We start from the raw sequence: 20,621 nt of genomic DNA on the forward strand, positions 1-20,621 counted from the left end.
TTACCATGTCATGATTGTATAAAACACAAAACAAAATGCAAACAAGAAGGCAACAAAGGAAAGATTGGGTCTTGCTTTAATTAAGCAGAAGAGAAGGGGACAATTCAATGGATGCAGACAAAGAGCATGACCTACTCCACGTTCAATAAAAATACAGTTTCAAGTAAGATCAAAGCCAAAGTACAATGGTGCATTTCATATGAACCCTGGCTGTCTTGTTCGGTCATATCATTAAAACCTTAAAAAGAACAATACGTTTCATAAGTGTTTTCAACTTCAGAAGCAGTTGAGTTGAGATAGAAGATGTTCAAATGACACGTGCATGATAACACATGAAAAATCCGGCCTACTCTTTTTACCATCTGAAAATTAAGAGGCTGAATACAAGGCATAGCCGTTACATTCTTACACGGAAGGTACCGTTTAACATGTTTAAAAATACTAATAACAAACAAAGATAAAATATAACCAAACATCATCCATAAAACAGCTAATTCAGATTTGTCCCAGAGATATAAACATAAATTCAACCTTTATTGGTAAGACGAGCCTGAAAAGCAAGTTATCTTATGGATAGAGTGAAGGCAGTGGTTTCCTCTTCATCATGACCACCACTGAGTTAGTAATTCAACTGTTTATATGTTTGATCAAAAAGCAACACGTGGACACAGATGACACCAACATTAAGTAGTAGGTAGCTGACCACTTCTTGTAGACTTTAAAACCCAAGAACACTTTTCACAAATAAAATAAAAGGGTAAGGGTGAGATGAAAAAGTGAAGGCAGAAAAATATATTTTTAGGTGGTAAAAGAAAAATCTCACCAACAGCAGTGTTTTCTGTTCCAGTCAATATACAGTATAAAGAAGACCATTTCATACAGCAATATTGCTTTTATATATCTACCACTGATGGCAGTTTTGACTACGCTGGTATGACAATTAATACTTCAATCAAATCAGTCATTGATCTCATGTTACATTTTATACGCATCTAAATGTGACAGCAAAGCAACAGGACCAAATATTGTTTAAAACCATTTTAACAGAGTCTGAAAGTTGCATATCAGATGATGGGAAAATGAGTCAAAGACAAAGTAGGACTGTCAGGTGGGGACAAAGAAAAAAAGCCAGGACTCACTTGTCCGTTTGAAATCCCTTTTGAATCTTGTTGCAGTCTGAAAAAGCCCAACAACAATATCGCTTTTAGCAGAGGCAACAGGAGAGAGTCATTCAAACGTGACGCAGACCACCTGATCCATCCCAGAAGGCCGTAAGGTGACACCCTCCACACTGTACTGAATGAATAATGTAGTCTGTTTTGTGGAAGAACTCTTTCTTTGGATTCAGTGCAGGTTTTTTTTTTTCACCCCTTCACAGCTCTGCCCACAGACACAGACAAGCCTGTGCATTTGCGTTCATGGCCGTACCTCTTGTGATTTTGTCACTATGCCACAAACTGTTGTGTGCATGTGTTTTTGCATATTTACAAATCAATAAAATATTCAGTTCGGTTGTTATGTTTGTCAGTATAAATCTGGACGCCCATCTTCTACACCTTGTACCTTTATTTAGTGTCACAAATATGCTGGGATACCCATTAACGCAGGAAACAGGAAGATATATAACTTGGTTTTGAAGACAAGAAGCCTTGCACACACAAATATTTTGACAGGACAGAGCTTTACACTAAATCCACCTGACAACCACTGAGCTCTCAGCGTTCCAGTTTTATGTGTTGTTTAGTCTATCAGAAAATAAATAACATGTATAGTCAAATGCCATACTAACTGAACATTTGAAATTGAAAGTTATACCTACTTTGATCATATTTAATTACAAATGTTAAGAAGCCCGTTGTCAACTCCTATATCAGTTACCCTCTCCTTTTTGTTAGTATCTGTACTGTACATACTGTGCAAAAATGTAAAATTTTGAATGTTTCTAAAAAACTGTTCTGCTTTGCGAATCGTTTAATTTAATACAAATACATATTTTCTACTGGACTCGAAAAATAACTTTTATAGACAAATAATGTATGTAATGTATTCAGCAATTATCTTAAATTACTATCTTATGTGCCAAGAAAATTCCATTAAGACAACTCTCAGACAAACAATATTACGTGAGAGGACGAAAGTGTATTTGTTTGTATATTCTTGCTGAAACTACGATGAAAGTTCAAGGTTTTGGATGTAATTTCACATAAAACACAAAAGGTACCATTCATTTTCTAAATTAATTTTTGTTCTCTTGTAAATTTCAAAAATAGTCGCTAGAGGACAATCTAGGGACTACCCTTCAAACTGTTGGGGTTTACAATTAAACTCGCACCTAGAAGAAAAGAGGGGGGGCATCAAGATGGTTACAATCTGTGCCAATCTTCTTGCTAGGTGAACTGGTTAAACAGGCTGTGGTGGGAGCAGGGAGGGAAGGGGTTGTGGGGGGTTAAACAGGCTTCCCTTTGTCTAATGGAACACATGACTTCGTCAGAAACCACAGCTATACGTGAGTAGGCTTATTTTCATGACATAAAAAAACAAATGTTTCCACTTCCTATTGAGGCAAATGAAAACAAATCTAAAACTCAATACTGCATCCACATCGCAAGAGTTCAGAGGTCAAGTCCATGTGAGTTGTACTAGATCCACACTGGTACCGTTTTTTTCTACGACAACAAGCAGTTGAATAGAGTGTGAAGGTAAAAGGAATGAACTTTATTCATTTTCTTATCTTGGCTCAGTTTTCAGTTTCTTTAGTGTCTGTTCAAAAAAAACCCAGGTACCACGCTGAGGATTTAAACTCATCGCAGAATCATCTCAGCTTTACTTTTTCTTGCCCTTGATTAAAAGTCTTGTTGTTTCTCACCAAGCGGCTCCCGTCCCAGTCTCTTTCCCGATGCTCCACAGTCCTACCCCCAACACCTCCCCGTGTTGGTTTCTCTGCTGTCCTGGACAGGTTTGGTCTTAAAAAGGAGCCAATGCCTGCTCCCATCATGCCTTGCTGCCCTTGCTGAGCTTGGACAGCCGTGGCGCGTGGGAACTGTTTCGCATCCAGGAAGTCTTTGTACTGAATCTCGGGCCTGATCATTCTCTGGCAAGCAGTCCTGGTGGCATCGTCCAGTCCTGGCTGAAGCTCGTAGCCAAGGATCTTGACCGATCCACTTTGGAATGGACGGATGTTTTTGTCTTGGATCCGGTGTGCCTCCACCGGCTTCCCGCCATCCCTGAGGCAAACCCGGGCCAGTTCTTCCCGCCGTGTCCTGAGTAGGGCCACCTCCTGCTCCATCTCTTTGCGGCCAAATTTGTCAATTTCTTCCCAGAAGGTGCGGTTGAAGGCTTTGTACAAGTACCAGTCAAAGGCATTCCACCGTTGCAACTTCTTCCGCTGTTGCTCCGTTAGCGACAGATCAGGCAACATCTTTGCCTGCCCGCGTCCTCCTTTGCCAACAACACCTGCCGCTGCCGCCGCCTTGCTCATCCAGCTCCCGCTCACACCGCTGGGCTTCTGCTGCCGAGCATTAAGGCTGAACGATACGACAGCGTCCAGCGGCCAGCAGAGGGCGTGTCTCAGCAGGATCATGGACTGGTCAAAGTATTCCGACACGAGAATCAGCTTGAAAACCCGCCGGATCATGGCTACGCCACGCTGAGCAAATGGCAGGGAGAAATTAGCGTTGTGATCCATGCCAAAGTCGTACCAAAGCAGGTTACGGGCGTAGTTGTTGTTGCGGAGACGGGGATCGTAGTATTTCAATGGGTCATCGGCGAATTCGCCCAAGCCTTTGGTTTTCCTAAAGGCAGGTGCAACTTCTTTGTAGTAGGCAAAGGAGGACTCAGCCAGAGCATTAGGGTCCCTGATAATAGAGAAGTAGAACGTGTCCGCGGGCATCACTTTCTCCACCTAAAACAAAGAGGAGAAAAACATCTCAAAACAAGACCGTGCTTTCACTATCAACTGATCAAGTAATCTGATTTATAATTTCATCAAGCCTTATCTGGAATTTTGTGCGGTTGTTCTCCGGAGGGAAAAGCGTATTAACAGTTAGCCCATTTAGAAATCAAGAGCTCACTGCTGATGCTCTTCCCCTTTTAGTGCCTAACATGCGCCAGTCCCAAGACCACATTCTGACGCCTTCTCTGCTGCTGCCGTTTATACCATTAGAGAAGGTCTGTAGTGAGAAGAAGGTCTTTAGTGACAAGACCCTGACCTTACTAATGGCTTAAAGGTTTAAAAGATCAAGATTAATGTGTCGATAAGTCTCTATGGACTTCTGAGAAAATTGCACATTTTTCAAGAGCTCTGAATAATAATGGAGCCTATGTTACAAGTCTGCAATCTCTTTCAGATTCCTGTCTCACTGCTCATCATATGGATTGCTGCGAACACTGATCTTCATTTTAAAAGGCCCACACTGTAAATTATAACACCATAAGAAATGGACTTTAATGTATGTGCATTTATTATAGTATATAATCACGTTCTTATAGTCACCAGTCTGTGAATCTTTTGTGTCTTGTCCTGATTTGCATGATGAATTTAGAAAACCCCTCTGCAAACTATAGCATTTAATTGGATGTAATAATCACTGCTAATGTAAGGTCATTTTCTAATCTAATCATTCTTTAGTTCACTAACCAGTGCTCTGGCATGACATTTAACCTCTTAACAGTTTAAATCCTTAACCAATATTGACCCTTGCCTCAATATTGAATGATGTGCCAGTCATTTCCCCATTTAATGCAAGAAACCTAGCAACCGAGGGACCAACGTCAGCGACAACACACTGATAACACATGACATCACTTATGCCCTGGGTGGGAACTTGGTGATAGACATGCCGTTAAGCATTCCTGCCAACATACTGGAATGTAAATATTGTGAAAATTTTTACACATTTTTCCTCACTGGATTTTTACTTGCTGGGAAAATACTTTCCCTTTATACTCACCTCTGTCTTATGAAATCTCATGTGGTTGCCCATAATATGGAACTCCACAGCCCTGGGGCCTCTGTAACCTTTGACCCTGTGTGCGTTGAAAGTTAGTGGGTAGCCCAGTTGGTAGCCCAGTGGGAGAGCGAAGTGAAGGTCACGCTCTTCTCCGAAACGGTACAGCATGTTGAGCACAGTACTGCTGGCTGTTTTGTGGGTCTTGAGGAACATGATGTGGGTGTGGGGCTGGCAGGAACCCAGGGAGGGCCCCTGAGCATCAGGGGAGGAGAATATGGAGCGAGCTGATGGCTGAACGCTGCTGGACAGAAGGATCAGAATGTATGCGTATAAGAAATTAAGTGGGAGGTTTCTGTAGGCATTTAGCAGCAGTGACCAAAGATATTTTTAGCATCTCAAAAAAGTTAATGACTACCACAACAATAACCATACTTGTTTTTTTTCTCACAAAAGGTGCGCAGACTAGTTAACAGAACGCAAAATCAAAGCAATTGTCTTCATCTTGTCCATCTCTTCCAAGTCGTTATTTCCTCTTACATTTCAGCACAGTGATAATTCTTTTTAGTATGAACAACATCCCAAATGTGATACATTTTGATACTTCTTAATGTAGATTGAAACTAGAATCAGATACCTCTTGAAGATGACCCCCAGAAACTGGCCAGCGAAAGCAAGGCCCACGAAGACCAGCACCACCTTCCACATCCAAACTGGACCCAGCCGACCACACAGCCATCGCAACATTCTGTGACGTAAAAGAAGGATGGATGTATAGAGGGATGTAGGGAGGGATGGAGAGGAGTACAGATGTGAAAGAAGAGGGGATAAAAGGGGAGATGTGGATGAGTCATAAAACAAAGATGACTAAGGCATCACCGTAATCATCACGCTCAGAGGCAGCCAGATAAAAACAGCAAGAGCCAACAGAACGGGCTGCATTTTAGACAAAGAGGAGGCTGACTATGAAAGGCTGATGATTAAAATTCATATTTCTTTTAATAACTATGATGCTCATCATTTTTTCCAAGTCAGCAGTCTGAATTTAAACTCCAGCCATCTAATAGTAAATCCAAATCCCTCACTTCACTCCATCGGGAAAAACATATTTTCATAAATGTGTACATATCAGTAAAATCTTAAAAACCTATTCTAAACGAAGATGTGTTTGCACAGCCTAGCGCTCACATTAAAGCTTGTTTATTTCTGGTGGGGTAACATGCGAGCTGGGTGATGTGATCGCAGCAGACATGCATCTACTCTCACTTCAGTGCTCTCCACGCAAATAGAGGCACATCACCAAGGCCACAGGGTTGTTGTTTTTTTAATCACTTCAACACGTCTTGTTTTTATTTTATTGAAATAGCGCAAACGTTTTTTTTTTTTTACAAAAGCACAGAATAACCCACTTTGACTTTAACTGTCCACCCTGAGTCTGGTAGGTCGTAGGTTCAATCTCCAGCTGCTGGGTGAGACCAAAGGCTCTTAAAAAAAGCCCACCCATTGCCCTCCTGCTAGGTGAATTTCACACACTTTGGTTGACAATGAGTGAGACTTTTTACCTTTTTAATTTGTCCCCTTAGGCAACCAAAGGGATAGACCAAGTCAATTATTCCAACTATGCCTTTCTACATACCTACTTTTATGTCCATCTATCCAACCATTTTCAATACCCGCTTCTTCCTGCACTCAGGGTTGTGGGGATGTGCTGGAGCCTATCCCAGCTGTCATAGGGCGAATGCAGGGTGAAACCCTGGACATGTCGCAAAGTATATGATCAGCCAAAGCAGTCTGTCATGTTGAGACATGGGGGGGGATGTGCTTTTTGCAAGTAAAGGATTTCAAAAATGTATTTTACATTCAATACAGAATTGCTTGCTTTTGCATACACACCCATACTGACTCAGCAGGGTCTATTGTTTAAGGTAGTTTATTTGCAGGACGCCCTCAAAAATAACTTTAGAAACGCTTCTTAATGTGGCCTTACGTGGGCGAAATCTTTACTACTCATGTTGAGGAACAAAATATAACATGTCTCACCACATTCACACCCTTTGCGGGTTCACACAACGCTGAATCAGCATTGAACCCATCAGATCAACTTCTTAGTATTTTGCCAGAGAGTAGATATTTTAAACCTTTAGATGTTGCAGTGTTTTTCCAGGAACACACACCAGTTGTGGTAATCTCAACAAAGATTACTACAACACAGATGAGATTACAAAAGCGACAGTGGAACACCAGTGTTTGCATGTGTATTGTAACATGAAGATACCAGATTAATCCTTTGATATCTTAAGGCCTCCTTAAGACATTTTAAGAATAGGGATAGGCTCTTTTTGTAGTTATACATTTTTATTTATTTATTTTTTACAATTTGCAGCAGCAGTTCAGTTTCCTGCAAAGAAATTAAATTTGATAAATCTACTGTGTTTCTGCTTCTGGAAGTCCCCACAAGACACACATGCGAAAACATCAAGATGCGTACCACATTGTAAATATGCAGTCTGATCAGCAGCCATGGTGACAGTCGCAGTCTGCACAGCAGACTTTTGCATACTTGCATAGAGGAACAGCCCACGCAACCTCCACCACTGCCCACAGAGTATTGCACGAGACTATTGCAAAATCGGAAACAAACAGTTTCACTTCGTCTTTTATTTTTTATCAGGTTGCATACAGACAGGCCTCATCGTCTTTCTACTCAAAAACACAAACCTAAACTTCTAATTCAGATTTTTATTTTGTTTTGGAAGTCAATCCTGGTACATAGTATGTGGAAAAAGATTATGGCCGCATATAAACGTTTGTGCCACTCATGAGGATGTGAGAACACTTTGAGTCTGGCTTAACGTCAGAGACGCACAACAAAAACAATACGAAAATCATGTCTTCTCTTTATAGCTCCAACATAGTTTCAACACTGCTGCTATTTCAGGCACTGTTAACACTTGCAGTTAACTGGTGATTGTTATTCATATTCATAGAACCAGAGTGGTTCTATGCGCAAGGCTCCTGAATACAAGCTCGTGATGCCACTCTGCAAAATCCCTCGCATACCTCTTAGGTGGTTTCAGTTTCACTAATTTATTAATTAACATCGCATCGTCAAATATTTACAACGGAAAAGATTTGGCTCACGTTTACTCAACCCCCTGGATTATATTGCAGGCTGTGTGCAGTCTGACAGGGAAATATTGACCCTTTCAATTAAAAAGGACAAACGGCTAAGGTTGCCTTTTGCTATTCTCAAGTAGAATGTCTAGATTTACCTGCATGTTCTAATCAAATTTTACCCCAAAAAAAGAAGCTTACATGAACACAAAAAACCCACCTCTTCTGGATTTTCATTTTGAAAAACAAATTTTTAAGGTGAAACAACGTGAGGATTTGTGTGATTTTGTTAAGGAGACATTGGGAGATTGTCCCGCGCTGTCCTAATAGTAACCATGTGGCAGGTCTCGTGTTTTGTGTGTGTGTGTGTGTGTGTGTGTTTGTTTGTTTTTTTTTTAAATACTTTATATAAATTGTTTATGGATAATTTTTCATTCGTTTGTTTTTTGCGCGGTCCCCGGACCACCAGCAGATGATGCGGTGCGACGGGGTGGGAGCGTCTCGGCGCAGCAAGTCACCATCAAAACACGAGCAAACGCCACTGATCAATAACAATTATCGATAATGCCGACACTGAGGACCCTCCGCTGATCATCGGCGGGGCAGCAAACATTATATCGACTTAAGGTCGTAAAAGAATGCCGAATTATTTTAGGCGTAGAAGGACTGGATGGTGCGATCGATAAAGGAGAGACAGAGGGGAGAGGAGCGGCGGCCGCCGCCACCCTGCTGCTGTTGCTGCCTCCGCCATAACACAAAGAGGTCTTGCAGGGGGGTTGGAGAGGAGGGAGAGACGGGACTATATTCCACGAATGACGGCACCGGTCGCATGAGCGCGCGAGCGCACACACACACACACACACACACACACACACACACACACACACACACACACACACACACACACACGTTAATGCTCGGGCCTCGGTTTCTCCAGATGACGTGCGCGTACATTTTATTTCGCGACAATCTGAGCGCGCTTTCCGCCTCGCCTCCACCAACCTCCAGGGCTGACGTTACCTGGCTCTCCGTCTGAAAAGCATAGCTGTCTCCCCGGGCCGGCGTCAGTGTGATCGTCCAGCTGCAGAGAGCTCGGAGCATCTCGGAGGGTTTGCAACCTCGCAAGCGGTGGTGGTGGTGGTGGTGGAGTGCCGCCGCCAGCTCGGGTTCAGGCCATGGAGGAGCGTGGGTCGGTATGTAGGCCACCGACGGTTCTCTCTGGTCTCTCCCTCCCTCTCACTCACTCACCCTCTACTTCTTTGGCTTTGCGCGGCTTCAAAATTGAGGCAAGAAAAGCCAAGGCACAAAGGCAGAAGAGGGAGGAGAGGAGGGAGAGAGAGAGAACGAGCAAAGCGGGAGGGCGGGGGCGCTTCCGCTCTGTGTTTGCAAAATAAAAGCGTTTTACACTGATGCGATGGTAAACTAGCGGATCCTTTAAATTCTGTGGCTGACCGTGAACTACGCACGGCTGATCAATTAGCGCACGCGGTGACGCCATGTGATTGATGCCACTTTGCATCACTTCCGCCCCCCCCTCCATCAAAATCTCGCCGCTCCAACCTGAATGAGTCTGGATTAAATTAAGGAATTCTGTTTTGCTGCCTGTTTGGTTGAACACAGAGAAAATAAGATGGGCTTCTTTGACACACATGCAAAAAAACATTTCCGAAATTCTGTACTTCAGTTAAAGTATAGATTTAGGGGGGGACTTCTCTGGTAAAAGTAGTGATACAACTCATTTGCTCAAGTAAAAGTATGACGTAGGGGTTCTGAAATGTACAGAATGTAAAGGAAGGTAATTTCTTTTCTATTAATGATAATGTTGATAATTTTGCAAAAATTAAAAAGTTGTGACAGAATAATCTGAACTGAACTGACCACAGTGACCCTAAAAACAAAGCTACTCTCAAATAATGTACCATTGAAATATGATCCACTTTTACATTTAACTACATTACAGCATCGGTGAAATCGGCCCAGTTTAAGCAACAATAACAAATTATTTGAACAGAATTTTTATCCTTTAAAAATGAAAGCAACAAGCAGGTTTTTCTGATGTGAATAGCAGAAAATACCAATGTTTGTGTACAAATGTACACACATGAAAACTCAATTACTAACCCTAATTAAGTCAAGTAACAAAGTATTTTTATACTTTGTTACTTCCCACCTCTGCTCATTGCACACACAGTCTTGGCACCTACATCTTCCATCCCTTCCGTCACACTCAACAAAGGCACATCACAGGGCTGTTTTCTAATTAGTCCACCACTCTAATAACAGTACACACACTACACTTACACATGGCAGCCCGCCTAACAAATCAAAATTTTAACAAAAGTTAAACAAGCACAAAGACAACTGTTGACACGTTCAAGTTTCTAGAATTTTCACGCCCTCTTCTGCACGTTCTTTTTTTCTTTTCATTTTTTTTTTACACTAAGAGGGATATTTTGAGTGAAAAAAGGGAACGTTGTGTGAGTGAGTGAGTGTTTCCTCTACTACAGCAGTTGTTACATTCTTCACTCTTCAAGTTCTGCATCTAGTGTACAATGATGACAAGGTTTAGTTAAAAAGAAAAACTCTACTAGAATAGGACAGCATTGCTCTGACTGCTTTAGTTAAACAGTCGACAGTGTCAATAATGTTACTGGCCAAGTAAAACATCAACAGCATCTGTGTTCAGGTAGCTATTCGTTGATGGCTCGTCTGTGGATTATCAACCTAGAAGCCTTGGACTAGCTGGATTTACATATGCATACCATAGGATGCTGTAGGTCGACCTGCCACTACAGTTGAGGCCAAAATTATTAGGCCCCCTGGAATTATGAAACATTTTCCTAAAATTCTTGACATAATCATAATAATAAATATGTCACATTTGAAATAATCAAGTGTTCACCAGTGCTATTTACCTTTTGGTAAATCTCGGAATAAAAAATACATTTTGAGGCTTTATATCAAGGATCGTGAAAAATGGAATGTTCAAAAATAATAGCCCTCATCAATAATATTACGCCTATGTGAAGTTTTGCTTTCAAAACACACCTAGGGGGCATTCTCATAGCCTCGCCTCACCACGGTGCGGTTGTAGGGCGTTCGCACTGACCGCTACACGGTTGTAGGGGGCGCCGTTTTGGTACCTCAAGCGCTCAGGGTCCAAGCGAGACGAGACGAGTTTAGTGGTGACGTAGCGACGAGCAGGGTACTGGATTGGCTCAGTGTCCTCGTCGATTTTCCCTGTCGGAGCGGACACCGACGCCAACTCCTTCGACACGGAACTTCCGTGTTTGCGAGTGTGTTCAACCATATTCGCGAAAAACGACGAGCGGCAAATGGCAAAGCACTCAGAACAAATCGAGTTGCTCCTGCGTCAGGCGCGTTCAGTTAGGGAATCCGAGGAGTCTAGAGACGAGAGGAAATACGGATTCGTCGAGAGGACGTGGCTCTTCGCCGCGAGGAAGCCTCAAACACCGCGGCATTTAACAAAGTCGTTCTTGGCTCGCTAGGGCAGCTTTTTCTGTTTGTTTGTTTTTAAATAAATGCTCTTTTCCCGTTGTATCTGTCTCGTGTTTACTTTTGGTGAAAATGTAAAGGTTGAGCTACGCATTTACTCTCCCAGAAAACGAAACAATAAATTATAACTGTTGCCTGCATAAATGATCAACTGTGACTTCCAGTGAGGAAAACTGTTCTTTCTTTAACAGAAAAGCAACCACAGAGCGAGCAGCAGGTATGTAACAACTTCTACTTTGTCCCTCGCTGCGCTGTTGTGTATCGCACAGAAATAATGCCGTCGAAAACATTGTCCCACTTTACGGCATCGAGTCCGCCCACGGTCTCGTGATCCGGGGGCCAATGAGAACACAATCGAACCGAGGCGCGGTGCGACGAGGCTATGAGAACACGCCCCTAATTAACCAGTCACCTTTCAAACCACAGCAGTGCAGACAATTGGCTTTGAACATAAAGAGAACACCAAGGAACAGGGCTCTTGAACACACCGTTAAGAGGAACTACTTTCACTCACCATGCCGAAGACATAGGAGATCAGTCTTTAGCTCAGAAAGAAGATAGTGGAGGGTCACGTTAAGGGGGAAGGTTGTACTGCTATATCCAGGTGTTTCAGTGTCTAGAACTATACTCGCTGCCACAGAACTTTGAGTAACGTTAACCATGCCCCACAAACCACAAACGCCAGCTCATTAAAAGATCTGCATAGAGATATTGTTCTACAAAATTGGTTAATGTGTAATTTTCTAGTTGTATCTATTACTGAATGTCATGAACACAACGACAAGTAGAGAGTAAATACACTCACTCCTACTTGTCGTGCCCGACATAGCTAAGCAGACATGCCAAGTCTGACCCTTCCTGTTTGATGTCACAGGAGTGTAACTTGATTGGCTGGATATTGAATGAGTTGCTACAAAGATCGTTTGGTTTTGACTGTCCTTGGTCAGTCTCAGGCACAGGGAGCCTTGTGTTAGTGAACTATTGATGCCCAGGGAGGAGAATCATTTTTGGATGTCTAATTTTTGCCCTTTCTTGTTTTAACTCAGTGTATTAATATAATGTCTTTATCAAACTTAGTGGACATTTTGTCTTCGCTAATTTGGAAACAAATACACCATAAACACTTGTTTATTAATTTCCATGGAGAAATCAAGAATTTGTCTAATTTCATTAGGGGGGCTAATCATTTTGGCCTCAACTGTAGTTTGAAAAATTACATCCAGTCTTGAAGCTTTTTCCACGTATTCATTTGACTAAGTAAATGACTGACAACAGTCAATAACTAATGCCCACAAATATTAAATCAGGTGTTTTAAAAACTGTTGCATCCAAGAGCAAAATGAAGCGCATCTTCAAATATTTCAAAAATGAGCTTTTCCCTTGATAAATCAAGTCAGAATTTATCATCAGCTATGGCATGCAAATATTTAGGTAAAATAAAGTAGTTTTCTTTTTGCACTAGCCGACTTGTTTGTTCACTTGACAGTGTTTTGCTCCCAACAGTGTTGATAAGTGTTACTTGTTGTTGCTTCTGTTCAGTAATTCCATCCTGCAGCAGCTGTTCAAACATGTTAGAATTATCTGCCAGCCACTCACTGCTGGAGCCTGAGCGCTGTTTTTAAAAACGCCGCTGTCAGGGGGCAGAATCGTGTGAAATGACTATGCTTGTGCACTGGAATTTTAGTAATTTACAATTTGCCAAAGACCTGAAGCACCAGTGGGAAAATTGGCCTAAGAAAGATTTTGTCAAAAAAAGCAAAAAAAAAAACTAAAACTAAAACTAAAAACTAACAAAAATATATAATAATAATAATAATAATAATAATAATAATAATAATAATTGATTATAGTGCATATTTACAGTCTGACTGTTTTGTCTCTTTGAAAAGGGGGGAAAAAACAGCCATTCAGAAAGCTTGCAGCACAACCTTGGACATGAGATAGATTGACAATGTATGAAATCATATTTAAGCAGAGGACAAATGTACATTGTAACAAACAATTATCATTATTATTATTATTATGAGCAACACAAGTGTTAGAGAGCTTTTTAGTGATAAACTTAAGGTGCATTACTATTAAAACAGAAATTATCAAAAAGTAGAGTGCACAGTGTGAATAGTTACTGAGGCCTCCAGGTGTGCATGATTAGATGATTGATAGCAGCTGATGAATAGATGTGCTGAGCGGAGGGGTCAAAAGGGGAAAAATGTGGGAAGGGAGGATGAGAAATTCCAAGACCTGACTGCCCTGCAGCTGGAACGTTGCAAAGAAGGCAGAACAGCGCATTGTCTTCTGGATTATGTTTTCCCTTTTAAACAAAAAATAAATAAATCATAAGTCTACACAGCCAAGACTCAACCATGGAGTTTAATTAATAATACCTAATTGATGTTAATACATTTAAACCCTTGTTGAAGGCAGCACAGGTAAGATAAACAATGTTTAAAAACAAATCCACAAAATTTATCCTATTACTAATTCATTATTGTCTTTCCAAACACCTTCTTATAAATTATTAAAGTCTTCTTTTGGCTCCTGTTGCTGCTAATGAGTGATAGATATAATCATACTATATAGGTACAGTATATGAAGGTGCTGGAAATCAGTGCAGTCCATTTAGCATTTACCATATCATGACACTTCATCGTCAGTCTATCCAATCCATCCTGGATTTACTTTAACCGACATCTCAAGACACAGGGACCCGACAGGCACTGAGTCAGCGTGTGAGGTAGGAGGCAGACTTAGCTCTAAATTTAGAAGCAAAGCCCCTAATGGCTTATACAGTGCCTTTGTTAAGGAGCAGCTGCTCCTGATAAGCTGTTTCCTCCTTAACCATGTCCATATGGCAGTGTCTGGAAAATTAAAGATGAACGAAACATGTGTGCGCAGTGCATAGTCCTACAGCAACCTGTGAAACTAGCTGTGATCTTTAAAACTGACAACAATGATGTTGGTGAAAGCTATGCAATTTACACGTGTAAAGTGCCTGCTGAAAATTCAAGAGCTCCCAGACCATAGTGTGTGTCATCCTCTTCCCTTGTGTAAACAGTCCCCCATAGTTTGTACTGACACACTAACTGAAGGCCCTCTCAAACACAGTGGACACTGAACAAATTGACAGCAGAAAAACCTGGGGGCCACTCCCCAACTCTTATTTAACCAGTGCTTGTATGTGCAGTCTCTGCTGTGAGAGATGTGCTATTTAAATTTAACTGTAACTTTAAACTCTATAGTGCCACATGAGGGTTAGGGCTGGCAATCAAAACGCAAACCTGCAAAGTTTTATTGATTTACTTGTGATTCTTATTCTCCCAATGTGAAATTGGGGCCGGATAAGAGAAGCAGATACAGCCAGATTTGCAGCTATCTAGTGCAGATCTCTTCACTGAGTACAGGTTATAAGGCCCTGGAGGTGTGTTCCCCTGCCATAGTCATTGAAGTTGAATGAGCTGTGTGTTTCCGCAGTGTTTAGCCTGTGGCTACCAATGTTGAGTCTTGCGGGTGTTGGTAGAGAAGTCTAGGAACCACAATAAATGTCCTCACACCAAATATCAGCACCATAAATGCATGTCAAGACACAGAACCACCATGTTTCTACATTCAAGACAAGCACAAGGGACACTCAATAGTCCCCTTAGTCCTGAGGAAAATAAATAAGACAAGAATGCATGCTGCTAATACAAAATTACACAAGGAAAACTGATTAAACCCTGCTTCTGTCATGGTCAATTCGGAGACAAAGAACCTGCCCCAGTTTCCCCAGGTCATCACAAGGATGGGTCAAGATTTCTCCAATGCCAGCACTATATGCACTAATGAACTGAATGAACACAGCAGCACCAAATTCCTATGGCAAGCAAATATGAAACTTAAACAAGGTTTCCACAGCAATTTAACAACTATGTATACTTCAACGTCTTCTTCTTTAGTCAACCTGGTTAGAAAAGCCAAGAAACTTCTTACCAAAGCTAAAACAACAACAAAAACAAAGAATGTAGGAGCATGTTATGGGCTGTATAGGTCATCAAATGTGTTTTTTCCTTTCAAATATTGTGGTTTATCATTTGTTTAGTTGTCCACTTTTTAAACATTACTGTTTGCTTAACGATTTTTGTTTTGTATTTTTGCATGAGTGATATTATTTGTTTTTTCTTCAAGTCATGTTTATTTTAATGTTGATATCTTCCATAGTGGCCCATCACTTCTTCATTAATCAGGCTCAAACTGCACGTCCAAAAAAAAAGAAAAGAAACAAAACTAGGCCGATTTAAAAAGCTATTGTTATACCCTCACTTGGCCTACTCTATTTAATCGCTCCCGTTACGCACAAATTAGAGCTGTCCAGTTGATTGCCTTTGCTCTATGCTCACTGACAGAAACATCGGACTGCATAGTGCACCATCCACTGCGTTTAAATCCATTTGAAAATGTAAAGGTGGACTTGTAAATGCGCAAAATGTACGTATCGGCATTGCTACTTACGGGTAAGTTACCAATTTGACTGCCAATCACAATGATCGCAAATAATTCCACAAAGCACGTCGCAAGACATGCAGGCTGCTCCTGTATGAGCAATGATCCATCAGTGCATTTGTATTCTACGTTGGACTAGTAAGAGTTGAGAATGCATCGTCCTACCGTGTCGAAGTTAGTTTGATGTTGGGCAATCGACAAACGCTCCGCTTCAAGCGGTGTCCCTTCAGCAAGCACCAAACTGATCACTCCCGCTCCCACAGTCAGATTTTACACGTTCTCTCCCGGAGCAGTAATGCCGCCCCGGGCCACTAGAGGCAGTGTTATACCTTCAGTCATCTAAGACTGCCGGGAACTCGGAAGCAGATGGAGGAAGAAGATGACCACACTCGATTTGTATTTTATTGGTTGAGGATCGAGTATCGATGTACTAAGTACAATGGGGGAGGACCTAAGCGTAATTTGTGGCCACTGTAAAGTTATCCAACTTTCAGAACTTGATTTTCCAGGTCATCCATATTCAGCGTCCGTACTCAAAGCTGGCTACTGCCTCTCACAGACCGACGGGACTTTTCGAGCTGACGGGTCCATCACTCTCATAACAGGACCCAAGAATATTCTGGTGGACACAGGCGGCCCGTGGGACCGCGATTTTCTCCTGCTGAAACTGAAAGAGAGGGGTTTGGCACCGGGAGACGTTCACGTCGTCGTGGGGACTCATGGGCACTCGGACCACGTTGGAAATCTGAGCCTTTTCCCCGAAGCCTTGATTATTGTTGGATATGACATTAGTGAGGGGGATACATACCATTCTAATAGACTTGCAGAGGGACAGGCATACACTATTGATGAGCATGTAAGTACTGGTAGCTTGACTACACACACACACACACACACACACACACACACACACACACACACACACACACACACACACACACACAACACTAAAATCGTCTACAGATCATCAAATCAAACTTTATTTATATAGCACTTTTCATGCATGAAAAAAAATGCAACCCAAAGTGTTTCACAGATTAAAACAAAAGTAAAATGTCAAAACATGCAGCAAAATGAACAAATAAAAGCTCATCCCTCTCACCCCCTCAAATGGACTCGCCCCACAACTCAGATCTAGTTCGGTTCCCTTGCATTCTACAAGGAAGCCGAACCTACATTTTATGGCGTTTTTATTTTCTTGTATGAGAGTGATCCTCACTAGCCATTAATGATGTAATTAATCAGCCCAAAGGGCATTCACAAATTGCCAGACTTTGGCAGAACTAAGGCTGTTTCGTCCCGTGGAGTAGGGGTTCAATGATCTTGTGATGGTAAAAAAAAGAAAAGAAAATGATGGTTAAAAAAAAAAAAAGGCACCTCGTTGCCTAGGCCTAAAAATGTCCCCAGTAGTAAGTAGCAGACATTGGCACCAGCAATCTTGAATGAGAAAATGTGTTTTTATTGATGGGTGAATACTTTAAACAATCAATAGCATACTGCTTAACTATAATACAAAATATCTGCAAAATACCAGCTGTAGTAAGTAGAAGCCTACCATTGGCAACTACCACAGCAAACAGAATGAGAAAATGTGTTTTTATTGATTATAGGTGAATACTTTAAACAATCAATAGCATACTGTGTAACTATAATACAAAATATCTACAAAATACCAGTTGTAGTAAGTAGAAGTCTACCATTGGGCAACCACCACAGCAAACAGAATGAGAAAATGTATTTTGATTGATTTTTGGTGAATATCTGAAACCCTTAATTGCATACTGTTTAACTATAATACAGAATACCTGCAAAACATCAACTGTAGTAAGTACTGTAACAGCCTACCATTGGCAACTACTACAGCAATCAGAACGAGAAAATGTCATTTGTTGATTTTTGGTGAAGATTTTAAAACTTTAATTGGATACTGTGCGTTGTAATTTGTAGACTGTCTGTTTGCCGAGACTTTGAATATCCGGCTAATATCGAACCTGCTGCCAACTTTCCTTCGCTGTAGACTCGGACGCTTGGGAATTAGTCAAAGCACATATACAGTATGTGAACACTTAAAACTTCTGTGCAATTGTCCCACTACTTGTTCCACTTTAAGTGGCCTCAGTTGGTTTTGTTTTGGAAAGGTGCGAAAACACCTTAAGTTGTCCTTGACCCTCCACCTTATACTCCTCCTAATTTTCCGTCCGTTGTGCCCACCAGGTGTGTGTTGTTCCCACTCCAGGCCACACTGGACAAGATGTCAGTGTACGGTTGAAGGGAGCCTCCGTAGGCACGCTGCTCGTAGCAGGGGATCTATTTGAAAGCTGCTCGGACGAAGACAGCTGGCGTGAGCTCAGTATGAACACTGCAGTGCAGGAGACCCACCGGCAGGAGGCACTAAGGACTGCCGATGTCATTATTCCAGGCCATGGATTCCCCTTCAGAATCATAAAAAGTTGATGGAGAGCCAGTAAATCAAGACTGGCTTCTGTTCGGACGATTGACAGAGAACATGTTGGAGATGCATACTAATGTCAGAGAAGACCATTCACAAAGTATATTGTCTATGTATGACTGGCTTGATAGCAACCTCTGAAATATTTGTACACTGTTTCTGCAAAACAAAAGAAATGACAGAGGGAAGAGAAGTGTAGTCAGTCAATATTAAAAAAATATATATATATTTCCTTTGTGTACTAGCCCTTTTTTAATTTATTTATGTCCCGAGTACCTCAGATTATCTCAGTAATCAATAAATATTTTGTAAACAAATATTGTCAACCAAATTTTATGTGATCTTAAGAAAGTTTTATGTGTTCATAAATGAGAATGCTAGCATTCAGTTTATGGAAACCATAGCAGTGTCACCAACCGTAAATGCAGAGACAATTGATGAACTTCTGGATAAGTTCACGCAGAAAATCTCAAATGTCATGGATATTGTTTTTCCTATTAAGACTAAGACAACCTTGAGCCAAAACGCCATGGAGAAACACTACGACGGTAGAGGCCTTGAAATCAAAATGCAAGTAAGTGGAGAAAACTGAACTCCAAATTCACTATGATCTCTAAAAACAGTCTTAACTATTTCAAAAAAGGAGTTAGTCAGGGCGAGGCAGCATCATTTTTCTGTTATCACGAGTAAGAACATCAACAATACTCACACTATTTGCCATGGTCAATAAGCTAATTTTTGCCCTTTCTTGTTCTAACGCAGTATATCAATAAAATATTCTTCTCAAACTTAATGGATATTTTGTCTTTGACAATTTTGACAGAAATTCACCATAAGCGCTTGTTGTCAATGTTCATGTCCATGGAGAAATCTAGAATTTGTCTAATTTCATAAGTAGGAATTAGCAATTAATTTTGGCCTCAACTGGGGAACTTGCACTTTTCGGTCCAGTTTCTCTGCCGTCCACTCATATGTGATAGAAATTCGCAGAAGTGATTTGTGTTTCTCAATTTGTCTGTATTTAATTTGAAGATTGGCAAAGGGTTAGGGCTTTATTTTTAGCATGTTTTCTCTTTGGAAGGCCGTCATCCCTGTCATCCATTTTCACCTCACCATTGCAAAGGCCTGCTGCGCCAACCGTTGTGGAGTAAATGCTGAAGATTGACACAACTGTTACCAAAGTAAACTTGTGGGCACAGATACAGCAAGTGCAAGTTGCTTATATGGTGTGTTCTAATGTGAAGTTCAACTCTTAGTTTCAGTAAAAGTATGCAATACATTCATGTGTATGGATAAAAGGGACGTGGTAAAAAGAAGCAAAAAAACTCCCAAAACAACAAAAACGTCAGAGCCAAGAATAGGTGGGTATTCCACTGCATGCAATGCAACATGTAAGCATGACTTAAAGCAGAAAATAATTTCATTTTTAAATTTATTTTGCATCCTAGTGCTAAAAATATTAAGTTACATCAATTAATGTATGTATATAAATCCAAGGTCAATTTTAGAAAAGAAAAAGAAAACTTGACCCCGACGTGATTTGAACACGCAACCTTCTGATCTGGAGTCAGACGCGCTACCGTTGCGCCACGAGGTCCAGTGATAGGAGAAGCAGTATGACAATATATAAATCTTATCACATCTGTGACTGATCAAATGCATTAGATTGTGGTTGTTGTTGTTGTTGTTGTTGTTGTTGTTGTTGTTGTTGTTGTTGTTGTTGTTGTTGTTGTTGTTGTGCGGGCGGCACATATCACGACAATATGACGTTGTGTTTAAAAATCGAAGCGCGAGATTTATTGTAGATAAGAGTCTGCCCCCCCCCCAAAAAAAACAAAGGAAGTATTTTTTCCACGTTTCAATATATTAAAAATAATGGCGCATAAACCACATGCGGAAGAGTTTGAAATAAGGTGGACAATAAAGTGAACAAACACAAACGAGACAGTCACATTGACTCGCTGACGGTAGTTGGAATGCTAAATTTGACGAGTATGCGCCGATTTTGACACACGTCAAATCAAGATGTTAAAATATGAATAACGCCATGATTTTAATGAAATTATTATTAGTATTTATTTATTTATTTATTTATTCATTTATTTTTAATGTAGACT

The 20,621-nt window shown here is 41.0% G+C and overlaps 2 protein-coding genes and 1 non-coding gene across 8 annotated transcripts; 1 reads left to right on the plus strand and 2 right to left on the minus strand.

Annotated features, from left to right (window-relative positions):
- Window positions 1-58: 58 nt before the first annotated feature.
- Window positions 59-16,350, minus strand: gal3st4 (galactose-3-O-sulfotransferase 4). 6 transcript variants are annotated; one of them, XM_076033877.1, is made up of 4 exons: window positions 16,221-16,350; window positions 5,584-5,694; window positions 4,950-5,247; window positions 59-3,901 (listed from the first exon to the last, which is right to left on the minus strand). In XM_076033877.1, exons 2-4 carry the CDS (start codon window positions 5,691-5,693, stop codon window positions 2,813-2,815), a joined length of 1,497 nt encoding a protein of 498 aa, XP_075889992.1. In that variant the 5' UTR covers window position 5,694; window positions 16,221-16,350; the 3' UTR covers window positions 59-2,812. The 6 variants fall into 6 exon arrangements, with proteins under 6 accessions (XP_075889992.1, XP_075889990.1, XP_075889991.1 ...); XM_076033875.1 differs by having other exon boundaries at window positions 4,950-5,250; XM_076033876.1 differs by lacking the exon at window positions 16,221-16,350 and adding an exon at window positions 12,091-12,209 and having other exon boundaries at window positions 4,950-5,250.
- Window positions 16,351-16,414: 64 nt separating this feature from the next.
- mblac1 (metallo-beta-lactamase domain containing 1) lies at window positions 16,415-18,821 on the plus strand. Its single transcript, XM_076033879.1, has 2 exons — window positions 16,415-16,911; window positions 18,270-18,821. Exons 1-2 carry the CDS (start codon window positions 16,495-16,497, stop codon window positions 18,507-18,509), a joined length of 657 nt encoding a protein of 218 aa, XP_075889994.1. The 5' UTR covers window positions 16,415-16,494; the 3' UTR covers window positions 18,510-18,821.
- Window positions 18,822-20,029: 1,208 nt separating this feature from the next.
- trnaw-cca (transfer RNA tryptophan (anticodon CCA)) lies at window positions 20,030-20,101 on the minus strand. Its single transcript has one exon. It is a non-coding gene; the product is annotated as a tRNA-Trp (tRNA).
- Between the last annotated feature and the right edge of the window lie 520 nt (window positions 20,102-20,621).

This window comes from Nelusetta ayraudi, unplaced genomic scaffold, assembly GCF_046127955.1.
Source record: "Nelusetta ayraudi isolate G7.1 ecotype Tasmania unplaced genomic scaffold, CSIRO-AGI_Nayr_v1 ptg000042l, whole genome shotgun sequence".
NCBI classification, from domain to species: Eukaryota; Metazoa; Chordata; class Actinopteri; order Tetraodontiformes; family Monacanthidae; genus Nelusetta; species Nelusetta ayraudi.